Source organism: Cryphonectria parasitica (assembly GCF_011745365.1).
Source record: "Cryphonectria parasitica EP155 unplaced genomic scaffold M406scaffold_2, whole genome shotgun sequence".
Lineage (NCBI taxonomy): Eukaryota > Fungi > Ascomycota > Sordariomycetes > Diaporthales > Cryphonectriaceae > Cryphonectria > Cryphonectria parasitica.
This window is the reverse complement of record NW_024468910.1, coordinates 3,914,571-3,941,962: the sequence shown is the minus strand read 5'-3', so window position 1 is coordinate 3,941,962 and position 27,392 is coordinate 3,914,571. Positions and strand designations below refer to the sequence as shown.

At 53.4% G+C, this 27,392-nt stretch overlaps 9 protein-coding genes across 9 annotated transcripts; 6 read left to right on the top strand and 3 right to left on the bottom strand.

Annotated features, from left to right (window-relative positions):
• Positions 1 to 1,398: 1,398 nt before the first annotated feature.
• On the bottom strand, positions 1,399 to 5,690 carry M406DRAFT_337322 (uncharacterized protein; the record flags this gene model as incomplete). The annotated part of the gene is made up of 3 exons (XM_040921242.1): positions 1,399 to 1,661; positions 1,695 to 5,255; positions 5,324 to 5,690. The coding sequence occupies 3 exons, from the start codon at positions 5,688 to 5,690 to the stop codon at positions 1,399 to 1,401; spliced, it is 4,191 nt and encodes a 1,396-aa protein (XP_040779978.1).
• A 1,464-nt stretch (positions 5,691 to 7,154) lies between these two features.
• On the top strand, positions 7,155 to 7,376 carry M406DRAFT_62998 (uncharacterized protein; the record flags this gene model as incomplete). The annotated part of the gene is made up of 1 exon (XM_040924811.1): positions 7,155 to 7,376. The coding sequence occupies one exon, from the start codon at positions 7,155 to 7,157 to the stop codon at positions 7,374 to 7,376; it is 222 nt and encodes a 73-aa protein (XP_040779977.1).
• Positions 7,377 to 7,828: 452 nt separating this feature from the next.
• M406DRAFT_222985 (DUF862-domain-containing protein) lies at positions 7,829 to 8,459 on the bottom strand (the record flags this gene model as incomplete). The annotated part of the gene is made up of 2 exons (XM_040915635.1): positions 7,829 to 8,314; positions 8,376 to 8,459. Coding segments are annotated over 2 exons (570 nt in total), but the record flags the coding sequence as incomplete, so codon positions are not given.
• A 1,192-nt stretch (positions 8,460 to 9,651) lies between these two features.
• On the top strand, positions 9,652 to 11,555 carry M406DRAFT_344913 (putative GTP-binding protein). The gene is made up of 4 exons (XM_040922020.1): positions 9,652 to 9,900; positions 9,981 to 10,538; positions 10,799 to 11,316; positions 11,386 to 11,555. Exons 1-4 carry the CDS (start codon positions 9,826 to 9,828, stop codon positions 11,417 to 11,419), a joined length of 1,185 nt encoding a protein of 394 aa, XP_040779975.1. The 5' UTR covers positions 9,652 to 9,825; the 3' UTR covers positions 11,420 to 11,555.
• Positions 11,556 to 12,431: 876 nt separating this feature from the next.
• M406DRAFT_250309 (uncharacterized protein) lies at positions 12,432 to 14,638 on the top strand (the record flags this gene model as incomplete). Its single annotated transcript, XM_040916687.1, has 5 exons — positions 12,432 to 12,620; positions 12,675 to 12,743; positions 12,816 to 13,766; positions 13,846 to 14,117; positions 14,200 to 14,638. 5 exons carry the CDS (start codon positions 12,432 to 12,434, stop codon positions 14,636 to 14,638), a joined length of 1,920 nt encoding a protein of 639 aa, XP_040779974.1.
• Positions 14,639 to 15,407: 769 nt separating this feature from the next.
• Positions 15,408 to 17,516, top strand: M406DRAFT_287078 (alpha/beta-hydrolase; the record flags this gene model as incomplete). The annotated part of the gene is made up of 2 exons (XM_040918711.1): positions 15,408 to 17,292; positions 17,344 to 17,516. The coding sequence occupies 2 exons, from the start codon at positions 15,408 to 15,410 to the stop codon at positions 17,409 to 17,411; spliced, it is 1,953 nt and encodes a 650-aa protein (XP_040779973.1). The 3' UTR covers positions 17,412 to 17,516.
• Positions 17,517 to 18,258: 742 nt separating this feature from the next.
• M406DRAFT_321113 (uncharacterized protein) lies at positions 18,259 to 18,949 on the top strand. The gene is made up of 2 exons (XM_040919475.1): positions 18,259 to 18,438; positions 18,601 to 18,949. Exons 1-2 carry the CDS (start codon positions 18,361 to 18,363, stop codon positions 18,703 to 18,705), a joined length of 183 nt encoding a protein of 60 aa, XP_040779972.1. The 5' UTR covers positions 18,259 to 18,360; the 3' UTR covers positions 18,706 to 18,949.
• Positions 18,950 to 20,407: 1,458 nt separating this feature from the next.
• M406DRAFT_62995 (family 105 glycoside hydrolase) lies at positions 20,408 to 21,717 on the bottom strand (the record flags this gene model as incomplete). Its single annotated transcript, XM_040924810.1, has 3 exons — positions 20,408 to 20,494; positions 20,588 to 21,387; positions 21,540 to 21,717. 3 exons carry the CDS (start codon positions 21,715 to 21,717, stop codon positions 20,408 to 20,410), a joined length of 1,065 nt encoding a protein of 354 aa, XP_040779971.1.
• Positions 21,718 to 23,832: 2,115 nt separating this feature from the next.
• On the top strand, positions 23,833 to 24,360 carry M406DRAFT_241252 (uncharacterized protein; the record flags this gene model as incomplete). The annotated part of the gene is made up of 1 exon (XM_040916143.1): positions 23,833 to 24,360. A coding segment is annotated over one exon (528 nt), but the record flags the coding sequence as incomplete, so codon positions are not given.
• Between the last annotated feature and the right edge of the window lie 3,032 nt (positions 24,361 to 27,392).

Sequence of the window (27,392 nt, the reverse complement as noted above, 5' to 3'; positions counted from 1 at the left end):
CTAAAGCCCACCACGAGAAAATCCATGAGGAACTCGTACGACTACAGTAAATACAAACCAACACGAGAGAACACTTCCATCGCGTTCTTCTGCAGTCGAGTGGATTTTCTTTCCTTCCTCCCTTGCTCTCTTTTTTCCTTGCCCCTACCATAGTTCTACTGCAAGTTCGTTCTAGGATCAGGGCATGGTAAAGGGTTCTTTCTGTCAAAAACCCCCCCCAGTAGACAAGGGCAACACCGCTCTTTCGCAATCTTGCCCTACCCATGCGCTCTGATCCCCCCGGGAAAAAAGTTCTAGAATGACAAGGAAGAAAGAATTTGACTTGACCCTGGCAAAGGAAAAAAGGAGGGAAAAGAGAAGAGACGGAGAGAAAATCAAGAATCCGATTCAACATCCCGCCCATGTAACTAGTATATTGCCCTAGTCATAGCTTGCTTACCCTTCCCCCTCCTTTATCGGTGGTGTCCTTCCTTTGTGTAGAGAAGAAGAGGGGGGCAAACAAGAAAGAGGCTCTCCGCGAGTGGGGTCCTTTGGGTCGGGTATGTTTCAGGTGACTCGAACGGGGCCAGAAAGTAAGGCGACCAGTTGGCCATTCAGAATCTCCTGAAGTGAAGAGTAAAAACCTTGTTCGGACTTTATCTTTGATGGTGGTGTTGATGACGAAGTAGGCACATCATACCATCATACCACAATAACTCCATTGGTCATGTAACAGATAGTAGACCTTGTTTTGTTGAGGCAGATTTGGCGGCTGTGTGATGGTCCGTTCAACCCCTTCCGAGCACACACCACTCCCCATCATCCCGATCCCCATTCCCACATCTCCTCCCCCCCCCCTTTCCCTTCTCCCGATTTGGGGTCTGAATCGAAGTCGTCATCTGAAGTCGGATCGTGAAGCCATCTCATCCACTCGATCTGGGTGGTTCCGCCCCTCTCCTACGCCATCCCGAGATGGGGACTGTCCCGTTCCTTTGGGTTCAATGTTCCTTGGTGGCCTCGTCTGTCCAGTCTGTCGACGGTCGTCCTTGTGTGTTCACTTTTTCACCAAGCCACCCAGGCAGAAAGGCAGGCAGGCAGGCAGTGTCCCAACTTCAATACGAGATTTGAGGGAAGGAAAGAAAAAGAAAAGAAAAAAGGGGTATCCATTGGCCAAAGTATCAACACCTGCGAATCTACATGCGTGGGGGGGGGGGGGGGAAGAGCCTCTCCTCCCTCCGCTCTCTATGATCACATTTTGCTTGTACTGCCATGCGCCCCATGTCGTTGTCGTCGTCCGTCCAAAATAACGCCCCCACCTTTCCCGTCTGCCTGCTTTGCCAGACCCGTCGTCCAGCCACGTGTGTGAATAGTAGACCCAGTACCCTTTTTGGACCAGCTATGCCATGTCTGTCGGTCACCTTACCTGCTAGCACTGCCCCTTTCCTCCTCGCCAGGGAGCTCGTCATCAAATAATGGTCGGTGGACCTGACCTGAGCTGGAGGATCCCGTAGGGCTCGGACCTGCTGAATCCTCCGCGTCCAGCTTCATGATCTCCTTGGGAATTGGCGTCCTGGCAGCGTCTGACTGCACAGGTAGGCCTGCGTCAACCTCGGCCTCTTGCTTTGGGGCCATGTTGAGCCCAGCCAGCGCGACAGGCGGGGTCAGGCTGGAAAACCCAGGGGCTCCATCACCGCCGCCGTCTCCAGTACTGCCACGTCGCAGGGGCTCAGCGCCACCTGCGCCGCCGAACTCTTTCAGCTTCCTCAGGGCTCGCCTCATTCCCTCCAGCCGCATCTTCTCGACCACGACCATGCCTCTTGCGAGCTCCCGTATCGCTCTGCGTCCCATCTTCTCGTGCATGTCCTGCCACCCTGCGAGCTCCGCCGCCACTGTCTGCTGGGTGTACCTTAGCTCGCGGGAGAGATTGTCCACCTCAGCCTGGCCGGCACGAACCCTCTCCTCACGCTCCTCGTTGAGCCGCTGGCGGGCGTCGTCGAGAAGTCCTAGCGGCCATCGGGTGGAGCGTGAGAGGGACGAGTAGTTGCGTTCTACAGTGCGGCGTAAGGCATTGATCTGGTTGATAAGCCGGGGCGGGCGCGTGAGTGCTGTCAAGATGGCGTCGATGGTGGATTGCAAGGCAAGCTGCGAGGAATGAAATGCCGCGTAGGGATGAGCTGATGTAGGTGAGAGGGCCCGTACGTAGGTCTCGAGGGCGGTGAGATGCGCCGGCGGGAGGAAAGGTAGGGTAGACACAGCACGATGCAGGAGCACCGACGAATCGTATAGATCCAGGGCAGCATTGCCAACCACGTTTGTCCTTCGCGCGACGCTCTTTGTCGAGTGGTTGACGCTGCGGACGTTTTCGCGGGCATGATCGACAAACTGTTCAACCTCGCGCACATCCTCTAGAGGCTCGAGCTCCTCGCGGACCTTTTCCACACGGGTGTCGGCTTTGAGCTTGGTGCGCTGCTCCATCATGTCAGGCTGTAGATCCGGTACTAGGAAGAACTCCCACAGCATCTCGTGGGTCGCAAACGTCGGGTGAGCCAGCAAGATGCGCAGGAACCAGTCCATCCTGATCTGCAGGTCCTTGAGGACCGCCCTGCTAGGCTTGACGGGGATCTGGAACGGTGATCGCAAGCCGGCCAGAGACGGTATCCACGAGGCTGGGTTCTCCATGCACAAAAGCTTCGCGAGGTGCTCAAAGTCCGTCAGCGATCGCCTACAGGTCGTCACGGCATAACTGTGCTTGTCCACCGGCGCGCCAGATTTCAGCACGAAGCGAATGCTGGCATCCTCAACAAAATAGGACCGCACCACGGCCGTCGTGCGAGACTCGTTTCCTGGAGGCGCACCGAAAAGGACAAGGTCGTCAATCTTGTTGCGAACATCGTCATCTTTGGCGAGGTCCACAGCCGTCAACCCGCGAAGTTCCTTGGCCGTGATATCAACCCTGGCATCACCAAAGAAGGCTCGAACCACATCGAAGCGGCCATATTTGCTGGCCACCATCAGGGGAGTGAACTTTCGATCATTGACTGCGTTGACGTCTGCGTCGCATTTCTGCAGCACCCTCAGGCAGAGCTGCGCATCGTTGATGATGTGGAGCAGGGTGTTGCCCTTCGCATCGATATGCTCGTCGAGATGAAGGGGCTGCCCGTCGCCTTGACACTCGGTCGCGATCTCGAGGGCTTGCTGCACCATCGCGTGGTACAGCGTATGGTCGTAGGAGCGGCATATTGCGAAGAGCGGTGTCTGCCCGTTCTTATCCTGAAGGGTCCACGGCATCATCCTCCCATAGTTGATAATTAGAAAAGGCGCATGGAACATGTAGTGAGCCACGCTGCGACCCCATACATCCTGTTTAGCGAAATACAACCTCATCTTGTCTTCCGTAATGCCGGGCTCATTGTTCATGAAGTCCAACAAGATTCGAATCACCCTCTCGTCGCCAAGCTGAACAGCGGCGCTGAAGAGGGTCGTTTCTTCATTATTGCTGTCCTCAAGGACGACGTCCGGCGGGTAGTAGGACTTGAGGCCGAGCAGATATGTCAGGGCCTCTGGACGTCCATTTTGCACGGCCATCATGAGAATAGACTCGCCAAACGAGTCTTGCGTCTGGGATAGTCGCTCGATCGATGTGTCACCCTCGATTCCGCTTCCAATGGTCCCAATACTCCCAGATCGGGAGTGGAATGAGATCTCCGATCCGCTCGAGAGGCTTCGCACATCCATGGCCACCTTTTTAATGCGTTTCAAGGGTGGGAACATGGATTCTGTTGTACTATCCAGGTCTTCATGTCTGTTGAAAGGAAAGACGTGACTGAGGTCGGATCCCATCGAGAAGCGCTCAGAGTTCGTCAAGACGGTGGAGGATCTCCTTGATGATCCGTTTATGAAACTCCAGTGACTGCTGCTCATGGATGCCCGCCGACTCGATCGAGCCGACGACAGAGCAGCAGCTTCCTCCTCATTGACCGCGTCGTCTACAGCATTTCCACTGGGTTCCATGATCTTTTGCAAAATTTCGAGGTCGCCCTGAGCTGTCGCATCCCAGAGAACCTTGTTCCGATGGCTCGCCCTGCGCAGGCCTGTCGAATCGCGATCAAGGTAAACGAGCACAGCTTCAAATGTGCTCAAGGCATATCCCATCTCGCCGCTGTCGACGTCTTCCACGAAGATGAAATGGCGCATGTATAAGAATCGCGCCTGCAGATGCTTAATCTGTGCCCTGATCACAACAAAGAGAAGGAGTGACACCAACGTATCCGCATTGATGGTGAGGATCGTCTTTTCTGCAGAAGGCGTCACGGGACGGTTGTCCGGTATTGGAGGCGCATCTCCGAGCTGCGTCAGAGACTTCATGGTCGATAGTAGAATATCCATCATCTCCTGTGGGCTTCCAGCATTTGTGATCTTTTTGAACTCGTCAATAGCCCTCGCCAGCCTGGAGATGAGCTCCTGCTTTCCTCGATGGCCGCCCTCGATAAAAATACCCAGCTGCGACACATCAATGAAATCCATCTGTCGGATCTTGGCCTCGAGCTCCAGATCCTCGGGCCTCTTGAGGGCAGCCAGCCTAGGGAACAGCATGTTGTGCACATTCTCCGTGACATAGCGCTCGATCAGCCGCTCCACCACCGGCCCCGTCAGCTCAGTCGTCGCACCTAGAAGTGATAGCTGCTGTTTGTCGACACTCTGGAAGAGATCGATCGCATTCGTCACGGCCGTCTCTAGCGAGACTCGGAAAACCTCTTCGTCATCTTCGGCATAGAACGGCTCCAGAAATTTCTGCGCCCTCTGGCCGTTAGACGGCAATTTTGAAACCTGTGACATGCTGTTCGACCTGGCGTTCCTCGTGGCTGTAGTGATGGGTCCCTCCGGTGTAGGGTCTGGAATATGTGATGCTGATGGAGGCGGTGGTAATGGACGCTCTATGACCAATGTGAACTCGCGGAACAGCTTCTCGAGCCCGGTCTGCATCTGCCTCGCGATGATGGGAAAGTGGTTGAGCAGGTCGTGGAAGCTCTTAATCTCCTTCTTTTTGGGTACCATGGAGGCGTCGCTGGTCTCCGACTGTGGTGATGCACCATTCTGTTGTAGTGCCCCGGCCCTCCTCGTCCCCTCGACGAGCACTGCGGGCGTGATCTTGATCTCCTCCCATGATCCCACCAGCGGTCGCGAGATGTAGTAGACTAGCCACCCCCTAGGCTCTAGTGTGTCTGAGTACCAGATCGCGTCCCCGAGGAGGTTGGCAGAGGCCAACGTCTTGAAGCCTGGCGCACGCTGGCGTTAGCTCGGGATATCAAACCACCCAACACGACACCCTTGTAGATGAACCTACCTTTGTTCGTATACACCACGTTGTCCTTGATTACGACATTCCTCCCATTAATCGTATTATACTGCTTCGCCTTGCCCCTCATCTCGCGCAGGTTCGGCATCGAGTCCTTCCCTCCACCGGCCGGGCCATTCCCGTTGGTGCCTCCCACCGGCCTGGTCGGGTCTGGGATGCGCAGAACATGGCTGGCGAGGAAGTCGTCTGTAGAAACGGTCTCGGCAATGCTGGAGCCGGGAGTGGCCTCGGCCTCACGCGAGGTGAGGAGGACATCGGTGGTGGGAACCAGGAGGACGTGGTACTGGACCGGGCTGCACTGCGACGGGATGGGGCTCTTGAAGAAGGCAGCGAGGAAGGGGTTTAGGGGTTGCATTCATTCGACTGGTGACCTGCGACAGCCTGTCGGCCGCCCCCTCTTTGCATCAATGGGTGGGCTGGGTTGAGTGAGCTGATGCGCACGCTGGGGGGTGGTGGTACCGATAAGGTTGGGTTTTGAGCTGATGTCACCAGCAGATGGTGCTGCAACTGCTGTGCATGGGCTGGGAGTACAAAGCTGCTTGCTTTCTGGGTAGAGAGGGGGAGAAAATGATTGTTGAGTACAATACAGTATGCTCAGTAGCTGAAAAGGTAGTAAGAAGGTGGAGAAAGGTAGTTGACAACGTTGTGATGAGGAAAGAAATGTGTGCAGAAGGGATGGGCTGAAGTCCTCCCAGGTGGCAGGTCAAGCTGATAGATTGTCTTAGCACACTCAGGAGAGCTCAGCACCATCCGTCTAGTCAGGTGTGACTTCATCCAATCAGTGGGCCTGACCAACCCCCTCCCCCCCTGCCCCCCTACAGTGGCCCAGCCTTGAGCTGGGGCAGCTAGGGCCCTGTGGGGAATGCCGCAGGACGGCCCATGGGTCCAGATCCATCTGTGTCTGCCTTTCACATGCTTCTCCGGTACTTTACCTTCAACCTTTATCTTTTTCTTTGTTCTACTGATGAACAGTATGCATAGTCCCTCATGCGGAATCAGTAGATTTGACATGGAACAGATGCATCTCCATTTAGGCTATAGCCATGGCAACCAAAGATTTCCCCAATCCTGAGTCATTCAGACAGACCATCCTTGGCAACATTCATCCCACCAACAAATCAGAAAGCATCTTTCGAATGAAACATCTCATCCGATCGTGATGTCAGTCTACATACTTACCCTGAGATGCTGTGTGCTGTACTTCTCTTAATATATATATTTAGACTATAACATGACATATTACGGTATGGCTGCTTCCTAATAGACTCCCAGATGGACCAGGCATCCTTCCCATCTTCGCAAGAAGATGTTGTTTGTAGAATAGCAGCATACACATGACGTACAATATTAATTTGCAGGCCAGTATACCTGAAATCCTATAGACGTGAAAGTAGATCATGTATATGAAGAGAATCTGGACAGTAGCAAGACCTGATGACTTCACAAATAATGCTATGACAACCGAGTCTACCTCGCAGGTCAGCTTTGAGCACCCTGTATCATGTTCTAGTAGACGTGATGCTGGCGCTGAGGGCCCAGTGAACATACTAGGAGTCAACATCATTATTTGCAGAAAACCCGTGAGATGCAAGGACAAGGACTCATTACCGCCTGTCTTATGAAGGAGAGCATAGCAAGAGTGCCATATTGTTATAATACTGCGGTGCAATGGCTGTTGTTGAATACTAGAGTAACTTGTAGACTGTCGCCATGTGCTCAAATCAAACAATATCAAAGCTGTTTGTACAGCCTCACCTCATTCACTCTCGTCTGACTACAGGCATGTCATGTTCTTGCGGCCCACACTACGAAAGACCAGATGAAAATCCGCCTGAGGGAATACAATAACTCAAACTCCCTACCCCTTCTCCGGGAACAGAAAAACATTAAAGAAAAGGGAAGAAATAACAAATACATTGGTGATATCATGAACAATGCTCAAACACTCCAGACTCCAGTGACCTTGAAAACCAACCCAGTTACACAGTTCCATGTCAAAAAACCTCCCGCCTCTGAGCATCGACGCAGGATGGATCAATAGCCATCACACAACTTGATGGCCACTGAGTCGCATTCAACATCCCATGTCATACATCAGTACCCAACGATCCGCACAAGCTTGTCTGAATCTGCAGTGAGAAAAAAAGCACTGGCTGCTTCGTGAAAACTGAGTCGGGATACCGGGACAGCCCGAAAGAACTCGCAAAACCCCTCCCGGCTTTTACATAGAGCGAGGCCAACAGTCAAAAGCAATAACGCATGCCCAAATAATACTGCTATCGCCATGATGTTTCGGCATGGCGACATAATGTGCATCGTCGGTCCTTGTTTATACCACGGATACGAGGTCCAGAAAATGTCCATGCGTGACGTGAAAACCACCATATTCTATCGTTGGTGTTCCCCATGGGGTTCGCCGCGGGAATTGCTGTCGTCAGCTCTCAAGGCGGGATCGCCATCTTTATTCTGGAGTTCAACCAGTCGAGGCCCTTCCCTAGACTCCCGGAGCATCCTGGACCTCTCATCCGAATCGCTCTCCTCGTCTAGCAGGTCGCCGCCCTGCGTGTCGAACTCTGGCGGCTCGATCCAATCCCTCGGCACGATACAAGGGAGAGCCACCCCGATGCTTGCGGCCCTGTTCAGCCACCCAGGCCCACTCCGGCCCGTCAATTTTTGGCAGAGGTACGCCGTAAAGTGGTTGCAGTTCTTTGTCAAAAGATTGTACGACGTGCCCTGGAACTCGTTCGAGACGTCGTGGATGATCGCATCGATCTCGTTCTGTGGAGACAGCGTGAAGCCATGTAATATCTCTTGCTTGAAGGTGGCGCCGGGCGGGAGGGTCCTGGGCCTCGTCCAGTACACGCCTGTCACCCCAGGCTTGTCGTGCCCACCGTATGCGTATTCTCTGCCGTTGATGACGACACCGGAGTGGAGGAGGGACGATCCTACGGTCCATAGTAGCGAAGCGAATCTGCCGGGCTATAAGGCGTTAGCTAGAGTTAGGAAGCGTGTGCTGATGATGGGAGTTCAGACTGCATACTGGCATGAGATCATATACATTGATGATGATCTCGGTCTTTTGTAGAGACATGGTCGACCTGTGGGACCTGGCCGACTTCGACGATGCCTTCTTTGGTGCCATGGTCGGTGCTCTGTGGAGAACAACTGTCTCGTCAGGGCGATGTGGTTTGTGGAAGTTGGGAAGGAGGTCCCAAGAGGACGGAGGAGGGTCGGAAGTTCAGGTCCAAAGGCGCATGTGTGGGTGATATCGATTTCCGTCACCAGCCTCAGCTTGTCACTTGGCCGTGCAAAGTCGCACGCGCTAGGACAGCGAGAATGGAAGGAAAGGAGGTCTTGGGAAGAGGTAGCTGAAACAATTGAGAGGTTTCTATGAGACTGAAACAAAGCCCCTCACTCGAAACTTGCGACCACATACGCAAGCCAGGCGTGGTCGTCAGTGAGGTGTGGTGGGTTGGTCGAGATGGCGGCCAACTTGCAAGCCTCTAAGGGAAGGGAAGCGAGAGGGGGAAAACGGATTGTGGATTGGACTCAACCTCGACGTTGGCACTTCCCATTCCGGTGCTCCTAGCATGCTGGGTTGGGTCCTTTTGCTTGAGCGAGCGAGCGAGCGAGCGAGCGTTGGCCGTGGGTGACTTGGCCGAGCTTATCAGCCATGCTCACAGAGATGACCCCTGCTTGCTGACATCCAGTGCATCCCCAAATGAGGCGTTGACCCAAGGCGTCACCACGGGGCGTCATCCAGGGCTTTTGGCTCCTAAGGCTGACTGCCTTTGGGGGAGTCGGACAAGGACCCCTGGAATCTCCTTGGGTCTATCCCCCACTTGTTTCATGCGGGGAAGGCACTCTGGTACACCGGAGGCTTAGTTTATCCTGTTCCCGTTAGACTGTCACTATGGCACTACAGCATGATGGTGCGCTGTAGTACTAGTTGGTAATATGCTGTACCGTGGTGTGGTTGCGTGGGTGCGTCCTGGCCCGTGCCTCCTCGCTTGGTAGAGCTGCGGCTCCGTCATTCCAGTTGCTGGTCTGCCCCACGCTACCACCTTGGAAGCAAGCTGCAAAATTTTAGAGCTTGGTGGGAGGAGGCTTTTCACACCTTCTCTCCCCAATCCAACCCAAAACCTAACGCAACCCCGCCATCCCATTTTCACATTTTCCTCTTTCCCACGCGAGACGAGGGCATTTTCGTAAGGAATCAAACACATATTCCAGCGACACTCTCGACGACCAATCGCGGAGTTTCTCGTCAGCTACAATTTCGCAGTCGAAACAAAGCTGACGTTGGGCTGGAAACAGCCCTTCAAAAGGTCGCGACCACGTCCTCGCTTCTGCATCCCCCGCTCTACTTCTCTTCTTCTGTCTCTCGCGCCTTTTCTTCACCTGCAGCTAGCTCTGCATTTCAATCACATCGCGTGCTTAGCTGCACGTTTCTCTGCCTCTCCACTCGTCCCTATTCCAAGAAGAAGAAAATGCCTCCCAAGAAGCAGGTAGAGCAGGAGAAGATTCTCCTGGGCCGTCCCGGCAACAGTCTGAAGAGTGGAATCGTAAGCTTCTCGAAACCCTTGTCGGCCCCAAACACCCGACCACACGCATGTACAGGCCGCCCTCTGACTCTCTCTTTCAGGTCGGCCTTGCAAACGTCGGAAAATCCACCCTCTTCCAGGCGATTACCAAGTGCCACTTGGGCAACCCGGCCAACTTCCCCTACGCCACAATTGACCCCGAAGAGGCCCGCGTTATCGTTCCCGACGAGCGGTATGACTGGTTGTGTGACAAGTTCAAGCCCAAGTCTCGAGTTCCCGCCAACTTGACCGTCTACGATATTGCAGGTCTGACCCGCGGTGCCTCTACTGGTGCCGGTCTGGGCAACGCCTTCTTGTCCCACATTCGTGCTGTCGATGCCGTCTTCCAGGTCGTGCGCTGCTTCGACGATGCCGAGATCATCCACGTCGAGGGTGATGTGAACCCCACTCGTGACTTGGATATCATCGCCGAGGAGTTGAGGCTCAAGGATATTGAGTTCGTGGAGAAGGCCCTTGAGAACCAGAAGAAGAAGACCCGACAGGGTGGCCAGAGTCTGGAGCAGAAGAAGGCAAGAGAGGAGGAGGCGACGATAGAACGAATTCTCCAGTGGCTCAAGGACGGCAAGGACGTCAGGCACGGCAACTGGAGCCCCAAGGAGGTAAGCCGACCTTTCGTGTTTCCATCCTCAATCTTTTCCTGCAATCGCTTCTCATGTGTAATCGGTGATCCCGAACACAATCAATCTTCATGATGACAAAAGGCCATAGTGCCTGATCTAATCCCAGCTCGTCGAATGCCTCACCAAACAACGCAGAGTGCATACTGAGATAAAACTTCGTCTGAACTTCCAACAAACAATTTCTTGTTATATTTTCGGCCTCACTGCTCTTGGGCAAGGTTTGCTAACATTCTCATCAGGTCGAGGTCATCAACCCCCTTTTCCTGCTTACTGCCAAGCCCGTCGTCTTCCTCGTCAACCTGTCGGAGAAGGACTACATCCGAAAGAAGAATAAGCACCTGCCCAAGATCGCCGAGTGGTGCAAGGAGCACGCACCTGGCGACCCGATCATCCCCATCTCAGTGTGTCTCGAGGAGCGCTTGTCTCAATTTGAGAATGATGACCAGGTGAAGGAGGAGTGCAAGAACATTGGCGCCGACTCGGCACTACCAAAGGTTATCGTCCAGATGCGAAAGGTTCTCAACCTGGGCAGCTTCTTCACAGTCGGCCCTGATGAGGTGCGGCAATGGACCATCCGCAACGGCACAAAAGCCCCTCAAGCAGCTGGTGTCATCCACGGTGACTTTGAGAAGACCTTCATCCAGGCCATCGTTTACAATTTCACGACCCTGAAGGAGGTTGGTGACGAGGCAGAGGTGAAGGCGAAGGGTAAGATGATGACCAAGGGCAAGGACTACGTCGTACAAGACGGGGATATGTGAGTGATGAGATGTCCCCAAGACCTGGCGGTCTTCCAAAAGAGTGATTGCTGACGATTGTGCTATAGCTTGCTTATCAAAGCTGGTGCTGCCAAGGGCTAGAGTGGCGGCGAGAGCGATATATCTGAAAGATGATCCAGTGGTCGTCAATCTTGACCTGGTCATAGTAGCCGCAATAGAAAAAGCGCTGACCTTGTCTGGGCTCTCGATCCTTCATGAGCCATATTTCGGCTCCAACTCCCTGTGACTTCCTCGTGCCCTACGTGCGTAGTGAAACATCTTAGTGGGCTAACTACCTGTTCATACATGAAGACATGAAGCGAAGCGGTGCCCGCTTCGACGAACCATCTCGGACTACACATACGTCGGAAACGAAACCAGGACACTGAACAGAAGGCCAGTAGCACATCAGCCAGACCCAGTGACGAATGAATCTAAATAGATCAAGATGTTCTGTATGACACCAGCTCACTGTTGTTCTTCCCTATTTGTGTTTCTTTTCCAGCGTGATTCACACTCGGTGCCTCTTTTCTTCCACAACCAAACCAGACATAGGCTGCTTTTATGGTCATTGGAAGCTGCTGCTGCCTCTGTCCTCAGCCAGGGAGTCCAGTGCCTAACCTTCAACAACTTTCAGCTTATTAATCACAAAAGAAAGAGAAACAGATGCCAGGTGGTAGCGGGAGGTCATCTCCGTGCAGGAGGCATCACGAGGCGCTGCCTAGCTCCTTCGACAACAGTACAGTACAATACAGTACATAAAAAATCAGACGAAAAAAGAGGAAGGAAAAGAAGAGAAAAAAAATTGCGCCGCTCGCACGCGTCTACAGGAAGTAGGCCCGTCCGTCTCTCACCTCTCACTGTTCCCCCTTCGCGTTTTGTCCCAACACGCCTGCGTCAACCAAATCTCAAGCAACCTACGTAACTCCCTCATCTGCACTCCTCTCAGCCAGACGTCTAGTAAACGACTCAACCCTTTTCTTCTTTCCTTGTAACCTATCCTCTTAAGAAAATGTTGAACGAATCTCCCAAATACGCAGGCATGGGCCTGCCCATCCGACACAGGGCCTCATACGGGCAATGGCCTTGCGCACCCCCGTCACACCCGATCACTATGGACATCAGCTCACCTCCATCGTTTTCGAAGGTGCTCCCCGTGCGCGAGGTGGCCATGATGGCGATCATGGACCAACTGACGGACAAGCCCGAGTGGCACCATGAAGTCTTTGACAGGTCCATCGTGGACAAGTGGCGGGAGGAGGCGCTGGCCGTCCCGGACAGCGAGTGGATGAAGATTGCCGCTGTGCCAGGGAGCAAATGGGGTCCTCCCATAATCGGGGTGAGCGAGGCCTCGGAGGAGCGGCGCGAGGATGGCCCAGGTGGTGTTAATGGGTGGGAGATTGTTGACGCCAAGACTTTCGATTTGGTGAGGCCCGCCCCTTCCTCCCTGATAAAGGGTTACTTGAACATGAGCAGCTGCTAACCGACCTGTGCGCAGTGCATAGAGGAGCTGCAAACCAAGGCGCTTTACTATGAGAAGACGGGCTTGATCCCGACTCTGGATGCCTCTGCTGCGGTTGTCAAGTCGGACGTTGCCATCACAGAGAACCTCCGTGATGCCCTCAGGAAGGCCTTCGAGAAGCTCAAACGTGATCAGGCAGACAGCCCAGCGCGGCATCCCAATTTGGGACATATGGTCCAAGACCTCGTTCACCCATCCATGCACCCACTCGTTTATGGTCAGACCAAGGTGTTCGAAGATGAAGTTGTCGGTGTCTTTGACGCGATCGACAAATGGGCTGGGAAAGGCAACGTCCTCGACGAGGAGCAGCCGCAGCCAGACAGAGAACCGTTTCCCAATTTTGGACCCAACAGATACTGGTCTGCGACATATCAATGGCTCCCGTCCAATGTCATCTTCCAGGATGACGGCAGCGTTAAGTTGACGAGCTACATCAACAATCTGCACCCGACGAAGTATCCAGAGATTTACGTCGCGATTGAGCAGATGATCAATACAGCGATTCCTGCGTGGGATCAGTGTCTGCTGACATATCAAGACAACACACTTCAGGGTCCCGGGCTCAGAAAATCACGCTTCACGCCCCTGCGTGACCTCTTCAGCCGTGAAAGGAGATCGCTCTGGTCTCCGTCTCACCCGGCCAAGGTAGCCGATGCAGAACTTGATCTCAGTACGGTAGGTGACTTGTACGGCTGGGTCAAGGACGAGGCTGAGCGCAAATGGATGATTCTGCGGAAGCCGGTACTTTATGGGCCGTGTTGGGGCTGTGATGCTCATTACGACTCATACATCACAAGAGCAGGTGTGGAAAAGACTGAGGGTCGCTTGTTCAGGAAGTTCAAGGCCTCGGGCCTGCAGATTATCGTTAAAATGACCTCGATCGAGCTTACACCCGACAAGCCTGAGTCTCCGCTGGAAGACTGGCATGTGAGTCAAGACGAGGATGTCTCGCGTTGTGTGGCCTGGACCATGGTGTTAATCAAGGATGTTGGACTTCTAGGTCGAGGGCTTGATGAACGAGAAAATCTGCGCCACCGCTCTGTTTTGTCTGGACAGCGAGAACATCACCGAATGCAGTCTTAACTTCCGCATGCAGATGTGCGACCAACAGGATGTTCTTGAGACATATATCGAAGGGGACTATATCTACGAGGGCGTTCGACATTGGTTGGAGTGTGTATACGGATTCAATTCCGCGGACGAAGAGAGCATCTGCATTCAAAATTACGGCCACGTCGAGATCCGCGAGGGACGCCTGCTTGCCTTTCCAGGCGTCTTGTGAGTATTCCCACAACCGAGGTCTCCCGAATGTACTGTCACCCAGACAACTCCCGCTGACCTCATCTCAATTTTCTTCCAGCCAACACCGCGTCTCCCCTTTCAAGCTCGTTGACCCGACCAAACCCGGCCACCGACGCTTCATTGCTCTCTGGCTCGTAGACCCGCACGAGCGCATCATCTCGACGGCGAACGTGCCGCCCCAGCAGAGAGACTGGTGGGTCGAGTCTGCATTTGGCGAGTCTTCGCAGGCGCAGAGGGAAGCGACAAGAAAAATCCCCTTTGAGCTGCTGCAACTTCTCTACGAGAATGGCGTCGAGCTGGACTTTAGCGGCAGCTACATGGCGCCCAAACTGCCGCTGGAGATACTGGACCTGGTGCGCCAGGACTTTGAACTGGACATGATGAGCCCAGAGGAGGCGCTTGAGCACCAGCGCAAGCTCATGGAAGAGAGAGCAGTGTGGCTCAAGGTAGCGCAGGACGATTGGAATTATCTCACAACCCTCGTTGTGTCGAATTAAAGGAGGCGAGCTGAGTGGTGCGGCTGTGTACTTGTTGTCTCCTGTTGTTCTCGCTGGTGGCTGGAGGAGGGGTCTGTCTTGGGTGTTAGATGGCGAGTGGTGAGTTGTTACTTACCCTAGACCTGAGTTGTGGAAATCATTGCGTAACTGAATTTAGGTTGCCACAGGTCAACAGAAAAGACAAGCAGCGCCCACGACACTGGAAGCCGCGAGCCCATGCAGATGACGCGGCCAGAACAAGGCCTGCTGCATGTGATAGTCCAATACAAGTCCATCTCAAGTAATTGTCGATTTCTCAGAGGCCGGTACTGACTCTACATTGTACAACATGGAGTCTCAAGGTCGTACTGCGCAGCCACTTCAACCAACAATCAACCACACAACTGACGACGCCGCGCAAGCCCACTCCTTGCTCATACTCCAAGCGGGGTTGCCTACCCCAGCAAATTGTTAGTAGAACAGGCCCATCATTTCAGCCGTCTTACACAGCACACCTTAACAAGTACCCTGAACGAGCAAGGGCTTATTCTCCTCCAATATGACTTCTATTCTTCTATTACCATATATTTATTGACTTCTACATTCCTCATATTGATGTCGTCCTGCACCTATACTCAACCCACAATCAGCACCCTCCACTTATCTACTCTTGTGGGCTTGAAAAAATTCACTTGTTGCTATGGACGAGAAGACGCCCCTCACAACAGCGACGCCTCGTGTGTTGCATCCCACGTCACGGCCGAGAAGACCACCGTCGCCGCTGGTCATCATGCTGGGCATTGCAGGCTTGGCAAGTCTGTACCATTTGATCAGTAACCTGAGTCTGCAAGGCCAGCACGGTGGCCATCACCATCCGCATCATGGTCACCATCACCACCACCACCACCACCATCACCCTGGACCAGGATCCCCTTATGGGACATTTCCTCAGCCAGACGATCCATTCAGATTTTTGCCCTGTACCAACAAGACCTTGCCTCCTGCCCTGGAGGACAAGGATCACGAGGCATCCTGGGCGGGGCTGTTTGATCCCGAGCCTGACCACTGGAGCTGGGCTGAGAAAAACCCGGCGTCTATGGGAGATAGCAGTAGTATAAGGCCTAAGGATCCCTACGCTGGCCGTGGCATCTTCCTCTGTGGGTATCTCGACGTGCCGCTGGATTACCTCAACGCCACAGAAACTCGCACCGTCAGGATTGCAGTCACAAAGCTGCAGGTCTCAGGGCTATCCCGCCTCGACAGATCTTCACCGCCAGGCTCTGGCGTCAAGAGCAAGAGGACGCTGTTGATTGAGCCTGGTGGCCCTGGTGGCAGTGGCACGGAATACACCTGGAGGACAGCCCAGGACAGGACGCTCAAATACACCAATGGCACCTTTGACGTGCTGGGCTGGGATCCCCGCGGGGTGAACACGTCGCAGCCTGCCATCTCCTGCTACCCATACGACGCCGACAGAGACCGTTGGCACATGCTCACCGACCTGTACCGAGAGGAGTCGGCGGATCCAGACACATTACTGCGGTGGGCTGACACGATGAACAATGCAACTTTTCATGCCTGTTGGAAGAAGTTTGGAGACCTCGGCCGCTTCATGACGACGGCGCTCGTGGCAAGAGATCTCGACGAGATCAGGAAGGCCCTGGGCGAGGAGCAGCTGGACGGGTACTTTGTCAGCTACGGTACAGGGATCGGGCAGACATATGCGAATATGTTCCCTGACCGTGTTGGTCGGCTCATCCTCGACGGTACCGAGTATGTCCGTGATCACCGCCTGTTGGGCGGTTTTGGCTGGACAGCTCTTGACAACGTGACGAACGCCTGGCACGATGGCTTCCTTGGGGAGTGCGTCCATGCCGGGCCAGAGCACTGCTGGCTAGCAAAGCCACATGGTGGCGAGCCAGTCACTCTCGAGAGCCTCGACCTCCGCATGCGGACGCTGATAGACTCGCTCATCACCCAGCCCGTGCCTGGATACCATGAGGAGAGCGGCCCCTCTCTGGTCACATACCGTGGCCTGGTGCACACCATCTACGCGGCTCTCTACAACCCCGTCACCTGGCCCACGCTGGCCCAGACGCTCTACGAGCTCGAGCAGGGGAACTCCACCCTCGCTACGAGCCTCATCGAGAAGAACGACTGGGAATACGACCCGACGCGCTTCCAGCCGCCCTCCCCGCGGCCGTCAAGCGATGAGCTCTCGCTCATGGTCATCTGCGCAGACAGCTACGACGCCCCCCTGCCGCCCGAGGGCCTCGCCTGGTGGTCCTCCCTCTGGGCCAACATGACGACCAAGTCCTGGATCTCGGGCAATGACCGCTTCTACGCCGTCCTACCTTGCCGCCATTTCACCACCTACTGGCCCGATGTGGCCGAGGTCTACCGCGGCGATCTGAATCACACCCTCGCCCACCCGGTCCTGCTCATCGCCGAGGTCTATGACCCAGCGACGCCGCTGCGCAACGGGCGGAGGCTGCTGCATGAGATGGGCGAGAATGCGCGGCTGATTGTTCATCATGGCTATGGGCACTCGACGAGGGACTTGTCTACTTGTACGGATTCGCTGGCGAGGGCGTATATCCTCAATGGGACGGTGCCGACCGAGCGGGAGACGGCTTGTTTTGCGGATCGAAAGCCGTATCTTCCGGCGCCTGGGAGTAATTCTACTAGCAGCAGCAGCAGCGTTGCTGTGGCAGGTGAGGAGCAAGGGCAAGGGGTAGATCCCGTGGAGGTTTGGAGGGAGCATGTTGAGAGTTTGGCGGGGTGGGCTCCTTGATTGTTAGGTTGGTGGAGGTGTGGTTATGGTTGTTGTTGTTGTTGTTGTTGTTGTTGTTCTACCTAGATATCCAAACTCAGCAATTGTAGGATTTTGAGATATGAGATTGTTGAGTAAATTGTCTTTTTCGATGCTGGTCAATAAGCCCCTGTGTTTTGCAGACATGATGTAAGAACAAAAGTCCCCTTCGTCATAGGAGCAAGGTCACATCCCAACCGAGCCTGGCACGCAGAGAACCAACCATCCATCCAGGAACAAAAAGCCGGCGGTTAAACAGTTTAGTATGCCGAAGACTCATTAATTATAGCATATAATTACGAAAGCCTGGATCAATAGCAACTCTAACAGAACCGGAAGAACACAAGAAGAAGGCCAGAGCGCGCCCCCCCCCCCCCCCCACCCGGTCTGAGAGGGATTACTACTCAATTGGTTAATACCAGGTTCTGGGAATCGGTCGACCAAGGTTTCATGTCCACGCCCTGATGAGCCTGTAAGATGATGCGACAGAACAGCAACGCGCTTCCCCCCTCCCCAGCCCGACCACGGGGTCAAGCTTCATTGGGTTGCGCCAGGGATGTCTTCGCTTAACTTACCAGACCCTGCTGGAGGGAGGGTATAGGTCCCCAAAAAAAAAAAAGACAAAGGGCAATTCCCGCTGGGGTTGGTTGGGAAACTTGGAAATGGACAACACCAGCAGCGCGACGTCATATTGCAGTAGGTAAAGTAGTAGGGCTCCCAATACCGCTTGTTTGCTTTCATATATAAAAGAACGAGGTTCGCTTCTCGGGCTGGTTCCCTATGTTGGTTTGTCTTTTCTTTTGCTTTTTGTTCTCTCATCGTTCAGCATCTTCCCACTCTTCAATATCGAACGTGACAACTTCTTTTTTATTTCAATCGCACCTCCAAGCCAACGGTCTTTTGCACCACCACCACCATCACACATTTCAAAATGCCCGAGGTCAGCGCCGTCCAGCAGCAGCAGCCCATGGAGATCCCCATGGAGTCTGGCGTCGTCACGCAGCAGCCCGTACGTTAAACAGCTATAGTCTCCTCTCTCCCTTTTTTCCCCTACATTTCCTGTTTCTTCCTCTCTCCCTCTCTCTCTCTCTCTCTCTCTTCACTTCGTCACAACAAATAGACTTTGCGTGTGTGCGTTCTTTATGATTTGCTTATCTGACGAGGTCTGCAGTCGGCTGGTGCTGAGCCCCCAATGGACTCGGAAGTGAGCATGCGAGGTGGATGCGGCGAGTCTATCGACTGCTGCGGAATCACTGAGGGCTGTGGCTGCTGTTAATCTATTGGGATGAGGCTCTCTTGCTCTCTCCACTTGGGCCAGAGAAGGGATAAGATGAGCGAAGACGGGCGGTATCTCTCCTGGAAGCTTTGGGGGCAAATGGCTCGACCATGTCTAGAGAAGGCTTGAAGGTATTTGGAGTTTTATTGTTATTTTTATCGTGTTCTCAGTGCAGCGAGAAGGGGTGTATATCATTTGAATAATGAATGATTGAGTACATGAGTACTATCGTCCTGTTGCTATGAAATCGGTGTCACCAACATGACGACGTCCACATGCTCTGATACAATCAAGACGACGTTTTGAGTGCTACAAAGTATAGAGAACAAGGCTCTTCACTAGTGACTAGTTCAGACCTTAGGTTTGTCGATCTCCCTTTTACGCGCGTCTTGCATAAGTACTTCAGTAGGCTTGGCAAAAGCTTGTCATGTATATTACGTCGTAAGGCTGACTTTTCATCAGTCACGGGCACGCCTTGCTCATATCATATCGACTCCGAGGAGCACATTCTGCCAAACATGCACAGATTTCCCATCCATTATGGCAAACTCCATCTACGGAAAATGAGAGCATGATATTTTTTCTCTTTTCTTTCCTTTCCCTCTAACAAATTTTCACATTGTCAGACTTTTGATATCTGACCTCTCCCATGGTACATCCGAGACTCAAACTCTGGCCCGGCTGAAAAAAGTGTGGCTTATATTGAATACGAAGCCGCAGTTTCATCCCCTCAAGCCCTTTTTTTTTTTTTTATTACAAAAAAAACACAATCCCGAGGCAGACCCCAGAATCAATTTCCTTTTTTCTCTGCGCACCACGAGTAAAACACACAAGCTCACAAGCTCATCTGAGTCAGGCCCAGAAGAATATGATAAATCTTCTTCCGTTGGGGACACAGGGGTCGGTCGGCTACAGCCTCGCGGGGAGACCGTTCAAGCAAGTCTGAGTGAGAGGCGAGGGGCGTTTACTTCAGTGCTCATTCCAGGATCACAAGAGCCAGCCGACCAATAAAGATCTCCCTTAAGATCTTCAGATACACGCAACCATCCCCCTTTGGTCATGACGCAGTCTAGAACCAAGCCTTCGCATTCGTTGCCTTGATTGACCAGCGGGGCGCATGGACAGGACACTGCGAGGCCAGATTGTACGCCTCGCCCAACCAGGGATCACCGGGCACTCACTAGTGCAGCCACGTGGCAGAAGCCAGAGGCGCATCACAAGGAAAGGCCAGGGTCGGCAGTCATCTGGAATGACAAAAAAGAAACAAGAACCAAAGTGCAGAAACGCGCTCCCCGCCATAAGCCGGAGTGTTTGTTTGGTTGATGACAAGGTGGCCAAGACAACGTGGAGAGAAAGATCCAGAGACAGCCGTGCTGGGAGGGATCCTCGCCACGAAAACGTCGCAGATGAAAGAAAGACGGGGGAATTGGAATACCATGGCTTGATGGACATCGCACGTCGAGACGAGGGCTCTTCCTCTTTGCCTTGTTGTATTGTCGCTGTGTCTATGTTGAAGGGATGCGGGGCCGCAACGAGGCTGATGCCATTTATGGGGACCTCCCTGCTCACAGATGTAAGAGCTGAATTCCGGATCATTCAATACATCGAAGAAAGCTATGGCGCAATTTTATTCACACAGAGAAATGGTGTCTGTATAGGAAGAGGCTTGTGTCAAATTCATATCTCTTCCCCACTCCATCATCTACAAGAGTTCATATTCATAGCTCGCCCACATGAACGGACCAATCCCCTTGTAATCATTCTCATCTGTTGGTTCCGAAGTGTAGTACTAGTATCATTGCTTATTAGAACTGAAACCACCAAAGAAGAAGAAACAGCAAAAAAGGGAGACATGTATGAGAAGAATGTCCCACGGGCTTACCTGAAAACTAGCGTTGCTGCCCAGGCTCCCAACCTCGACAGTGTCTTCCCAGTTCAGCGTGCCATCGTCCGCGTCCTCCACAACCCATTTCGCCACCATCATCTCGTACGCTTTCTCTGCGGCGCCAAGGTAGACGTCTGCGTCCAGAAACCCAAGCCTGACGCCCTGCAAGAGCCCGCTGGCAAACATGGCGGTGGCGCTGGACTCGATGTAGTTACCCGCCGCGCCGACGTACTCCTCGTCCATGACCAGCCACCAGCCTCGAGTCGAGGGATCCTGTGCCCGCCGGAGCCCCTCCGCGAGACTCTGGACATGGCCAGCCAGCCTTGCGAAGCCAGGGTGGGCCCGCGGCATCACCTCGAGGGTCTCGACCAGAGAGGTCAGGAACCACCCGTCCGCGCGGGCCCAGACCAGCGGCGAGGCCCCCGTGACCGGGTCTGCCCACACGGCTACCTTGCTCTCGTCATAGCCGTGCTTGAGCAGCCTCGAGGTGGCGTTGCGGCCGCAGTGTCTCTGGTACAGGTCGTACTGGAGTGTGATGTCATCCCAGGCTGACGTGTTGTCCCTTTGGAAGAGGGAGGTGTGTCTCGCGTAGAACGAGTCCCCCATAAAGATGCCGTCGCCCCACATCTGGTCTGGATAGGTCGGGCTGCGGTGCCAGAACCCTCCTTCCAGGTTGCGCGGGTGCGTGTGGAGCATGGCTCGGATGCCATCAGCTGCGAGTTTGTATTTTTCCTCGCCTGTCCTTTCGTACCAGTAGAGAAGGTTCATGCCGAAACGGTATTGGTCCAGTGAATAGTCTGGTGATGATCAATGATGTATCAGAAACCGCCAAGTCGCTCTATGAAGTTACATTCAATCCGTAGGAGTAAGTTTTGATTAAAGACGAAGGAGAGGAATAAAGAGAAGAGAACGAAGAAGAAGAAAGTGGGGGAAAAGGGCTACTTGCAACTATAGTTGTATCCTGTAATAGTGCCGTTGTCCTGAACAATAGACATCTGACCTTCGTAGAAGTCCACAAGCGTCTGATTCTTGGTGAGTGAAATAGCCCTCTCCAGACCTTTGTAAACGACGGCAGTTCCGTAGTTGAAGCCTTTGGACACGCCATGTTTGATCTGAGAGTCCGCCATCCAGGCAAGGTATGAAGTGGATGTTGAATTGGCATCCCGGCGATATAGCCTCGTTCCCTCAACTGTAGCAGTCACAACACCAAACCCCAAAGTCAGAATGTTGGTGAGATGTCTCATGTTGAATGGTGATTGCGACGTGGAACAAAAGACAGGATTCACTGAGAGGGCCGCAACGGAACCAGCAGAGAGACAGTAGATCCTAGAGCAAGAGGCGAATTGCTGATCTATATAAGGTGGAGCAAAGTGCAGATCCGACATCACAGGTTAGTCGATTATGCATCTGTTGGAGATCAAGACATGCCGATGGATGTCCCAAGCGTCGAATAAGTGGTACGGGCCCTCCCGTTGGCCTCCAAATGACCTTGATGTGTTCTTTGCTGCAGGTTCGGGTACAAGTTCTCCAAATGACTGCATATCGGACAAACTACTATTGTCCCATTTCCATCAATAGAAGAAGACTACGCTGTCTCCTCGCCGAGTCATTATAATGATAAACAAGGGACGAGGTTGCAATCACTGTTGAGCTTACTGCTGCCGTCACAATCGCGTTGCTCGACGAGATTATGTGAAAACAGCAAAAGGCAGTAGATAAAGTAGCAAATGATTTCCTGCTCATCATGACGAGCCTGCATGCTTAGTTGAATAGCCACGGCGTCTATAGCCCAGCAACACATGTACAAAGAGGCACAAACACTCGGCACAACTACTACTCGGTAGGAACTTGTCACGTTTCATCGCAAGATATAATCAATGGATGAGCCGAACATGATCACTTTAATCATCGCCAATTTTCACAGCAGTCATAGAGTCGACCGACATAATGAGGACACGCGTAACCATTGCAACAAGCTTTTAATTATTTACAAAGCGTCCGAGGTAAGAAAAAGCAGGGCCTCCCATCACCAGGTCTCAACAAACCGTTAGCCCGAAAGAAAGGGAAGAAGAAAAAAAATCAAATACCATGACATGCTCTGAGCTCGGGAATGAGTCAAACAGAGGAAGAAAAACGCGATGGCAAGTTCCGACATCAATCACACTGCCTAGTCGCAATTAAACCTACTCATTCACGTCGGAAAAGGGGTGTTCTTCGAGAAGTATGTATCAGCTTGTACAAGCCTCGGCAGAAGCGGCTATGGGATTGCCACACCGGCAGTCATGCCAGCAATGAGTGCCCTGGCCAATGTAATACCGCGGGGGCGGCTTTTCTTTTTCCTTTTATTGTTCTTGGAGGCGCAGAAGCCGGCGCAGAAGGGAGGAGCCTCGTTGTCTACAAGGCAGTCCTCTGCAGCTCTGCGCCTCCAAGATAGTGTAACTCTGGGTCACCGAGGTGGAATATTCTTCTTGTCTTCTTCTTCTTCCTGCGCCTTCTTTGGTGGGATACAATGTACATACATATTTAGTCATTTTCTTTTAGGCAGCCAAATGGCTTGCCACAAAAAATAAATAAAAAAATAAAAAGAGCTGTCTCAGCCTACGCATGGCTGGAGGAAATGTCCGAAGGATCAGCTTGCGGTGGTGCCGGCACATGGCTGAGCGGATCCGTCATGATGGACCCTTCACATGACACACTTGCCTCTCGCGTTGTTTCTGATGGGGTGGAAGAAGAAAAAGGAAGAGGCAAAGAAAAAGGAAAAATTGATTATTGTGTCTCCCTCTGATGTCATGTATGTGTGCCTGCCGGAAGTGAGGCGCCGTGAGGCTTCGTCGACCTCTGGGATATAAAACAGATGTTCACCGTGGTTCAATCATGTCGTCTGGTTTATTGTTGTGCTGGCTGATAAGCGCTGCATAAAGCTGTTCTATCATTTGGACTCTTTCTTTCCTATCAATCCCTCCCCAAGTCCATGAATCTGAGACAAACGACACAAGAAAACAAATCTTAGTTGAATACAGGATATGCAACCGCTTGTAACAAGCTCGCAGCCTTGTACACCCATCAACGAAGGGACCCGTCTACTGAGACGCCCACCACTGGCCCGAAGAGCTGCTACAGGGTCCGTCATCATGTCGCCCCCAGAAGCCGGAGGAGGACGCTCCGCAGACTACAATACGGAATACAGGTCCGGCGACCGACAAATCGCAACCCCCTTGACACACCCGCTCGGCCCGGTCACGACAGACTACTCGTGGACGCCGCCCGCAGGCCTGCCGATGCGCAACGTCGACCACGAGTACCTGCTCATCTTCCGGCGCGCGGTCGGCATCAACAGCGACCGCGGCCTGGCCTGCGAGAGCACCGACAACCTGGAGAGCGGCCGGCTGCGCGCCGTGGGCATCTACCGCTCCATCATCCGCAACCAGCGCCGCCGGCGGTTCGCGCACCACGTCTTCGGCGTCATGCTGTACGCCTGCCATTTCCTGCAGATCATCCTCGCCGCCATCCTCACCGCCATGGGGCCCAACGCCAAGGAGCACGAGATCGCCATCACCATCCTGGGCGCCACCAACACCGTCACGGCCGGCGTCTTGGCTGTGCTGAAGGGGTCGGGCGCCATCGAGCGCCTGGCCAAGGACGAGGTCGAGTTCAAGAAGCTGCAGGACTGGATCGAGGAGACGGAGTCGCTGGTGTCTGTCGGGATTATTGGGAGAGATAGGAAGGAGGTCGGCGTCCTGGTCGAGGTGGCCTTCAAGAAGTACAACGCCTGCTTCGGTCGAGCTTATGAGCTCATGTCGTCGTCTGATATTGTTGGGAGTCCGAGTACCATAGCCAAGAACCCGAAGCTAGGAGGACGGTGAGGGATTGATTTCGAGGTTTGGACTTAGAGGTTTTTTGGTTTTTTCCTTTTTTTTTTTCTTGCTTTCTTTCTTCTTCATCCTTTTTGGTTATGAGATATCCTTTGAGCAAGTCTTGTCCTTGAGTTTGCTTTTTTTTCTTCTTTTCTTTCCTTGGCTAAGAATAAGATCTTTTGGGGGGGGAGCAATCTCCGTGTTCATATAGAGCTAAGCCACGATGCAGGTCTTTTTTCGTTAAGCTTAAGTATATTCTCTGTACATCAGGATAGAAATTTATAGTACATATTATAGTCTTTGGTTATGTATTGCTCCATTCTGACGCCTTTTATTACGATTTATTTGATTAGGTAAGCAGAATAAAATTATCACGAGCTTCATGGCTGCCCCCTCCCCCTTCCGATCCCCAACTAATAAAGAATTAACCCTGCATATCCGACCAATTGTCTTACACCAATTCTCAACGAACCCGCTTTTTATGCATAGAACAGAAGTCCTGACTCTCTCCACCTTCTATTGGCCTGCCCCTTTCATTGCCCAAATAATGCGCGGTGAAGCTGGCGAGAAGTAAAGAGAACCGAGTCCAGTCGGACCACGATCGCTTTATGGTTCTCATTCTCTTCTCCTTTATTCCTCGGAAGACAGTGATCGTATCCCTTAGACAAGTGTCACCGACACTCTACCTTGATCATGTGTCTTCCAGCACTTCTAGAGCTTGAGATTTGACATGCTATACCGTGGATTATCCGACCTGTCCCCCTTTGCGACGGCGTATGGCACGTTAAGATCCCGCAAAGAAGTAAGCAGTGAGTCCACTCTGTCCCATCAGCAACACGCTCTCTCCAATGCTCAAACATCCTCAAAACACATGAAAGTGATGAATGGAGCCAAGAAAAAGGAATGTATATTTCCAAGAGTGTAAACGGCGACCAGCCGTGCAGCCGACAGAGAGAAGCGTAGAGAGGTGTGGATAAATTCACACCCATCAAATAGTAAGTAATACACTATGTGCAGAAAGCCTGGAAAGTACAAGTGCAAGGCTCAGCCCGAGGCTGCCCAAAGGAATATCAGATAGCCAACCCATCCGCCGCGCTCAAAGTTCATTCAAACAAATGCTTTCTTTGCCTCCCCTATCCTGTCTTGAACAAAGAAAAAGATAATACCAACCAACCGCCCAAAATCATCCCCTTCTCTCCTTCGTTTTCCACACACAAAGTAAATAGGACAAAAAGAAACAAGAGGAAGAAAAACACCACATTCCTAGGCCAAGAAAAGCGAACACGAACGCTAATGAAGTCGCTGAATAATGATCATAGCATATAAGACGATCATGATGGTGGTGGATGTGTATAATCTTTCGAAGAAAGGAATAAAACATCGATGCACGAACGGTAGGGATAATCTGGGGGTATCGTCGTTGCCTTTCAAACTTTGAGAAATCAATGCTGGACGGAGACCATGTAAAGGAGATTTTCGAAGCAGACCCACGGCGCGCTCTCAGCGCTCTTCGTTTTCTGTCTTTCGTGTACTGTACCCTCGAAGCTGGTGATGGTGGGCGTAGAGTAGCATCGAGGGGAAAGGAGGTGGTGTAGTCCATATGCGAAAGTTAGAGAGAGCTGATCATATCCTCGTCGGCAATCCCGTTCCCATCGTCAGCTGGCTCAAACTCAAAACCCGCGCCGCCTTTTTCCTCTCCTCCTCCATTCTGCTATCCGCACCGTCCTCCTCGTCATGGTAGCCAGCAGCAGCCCCGAACTCATCCCCAAAGGCGGAATACTGGTGACCTCCCACCCCGGGCGTAGGCAGCTCACGCGGTGTCTGAAACGCCTCGGAGAAATCGTCCTCGCCGACCTCCCTCGAGGGCGAGCTGGCGATGCTGCTTCCGATGCCGAGCCCCGCGCTGTCCTTGCCGAAGATACTCTGGGCCTTGCTGGAGGGGGCGAGGGCGTTGGTGGTTGTGGCTGTGGCGGGGACAGGGGGTGTCCTGCCCTGGCTGGTGTTGACGGAGATGGGGGTGAGGTGGGCGCTGGTGTTGTGAGTGCCGCTGCTGGGCGTCATCGAGCCCGAGGTCTGTGGGCGCAGTCTCTCCGAGGACTTGGACTTGGCCGGGTCGCGCACCATGGCAAACATGGTCGTAGACAAGTTATTCATGCGCTCCGACAACTTGCGCACCTGATCTTCGAGGAGCTGCCTCGCCGCACGCTCTGCATCTAGCTGCGTGATGAGGATGGCCGTGTTGGAGGAGCGGTCCTCCCCTCCGTTGCTGCTACCACCGCCCTGCGACCCTCCGAGCGAGGGCATGCTGGTCGCGGGCCGCACCGTGGACTCGGAGGTCGGACGGAGCAGGCCTGGCACGGGGGGTACAGAGGTTGCTGCTGTGGAGGCCGCCTGTGTGGCGGAGGAGGACGGTGGGTGGAGGGAGTCCATGTAGGCATTGTTCGGGTCGCCGCCAACAAAGGATTCGTGGGAGGAAGCCGTTGTTGTGTTGTCGTCCTCTTCGGATCGGCGGGGTTCTTCGTAGTGGGAAGAGGATATTGCAGTTCCTACCGGCGGCAGGCCAAGGTCGTCTGGTTCGCTCTGGTAGATGGAGGGAATCATGGGGGACATGGCGTTGCTGTAGGCGTATGTTGGGTGGTTGACCTGGACATGCTGGGTAGAAAACCCAGAAGATCTCGTAGTCCCAGCCCCCGTGCCTGCTGATCCATGGCGCCCTCGTCGGACGGCTGAGACCGGCACTGAGCCTGGTGTTGCCGGCGCTGGACCTGGACCCGGCGTGGTCTGCACCTCCATGAATGGGCCCTTGAAGCCGGGAACAGAGTGGCACAGCTGGTTGACCACGCGCTCCAGCTTGTTCATCCGGACCTCGAGGAAATTAAACCTCTCCTCGAGGGTGACGGCCTGTGTAATCTTCATGCCGGCCAGCTCGCTCATCGAGGCCACCGTGC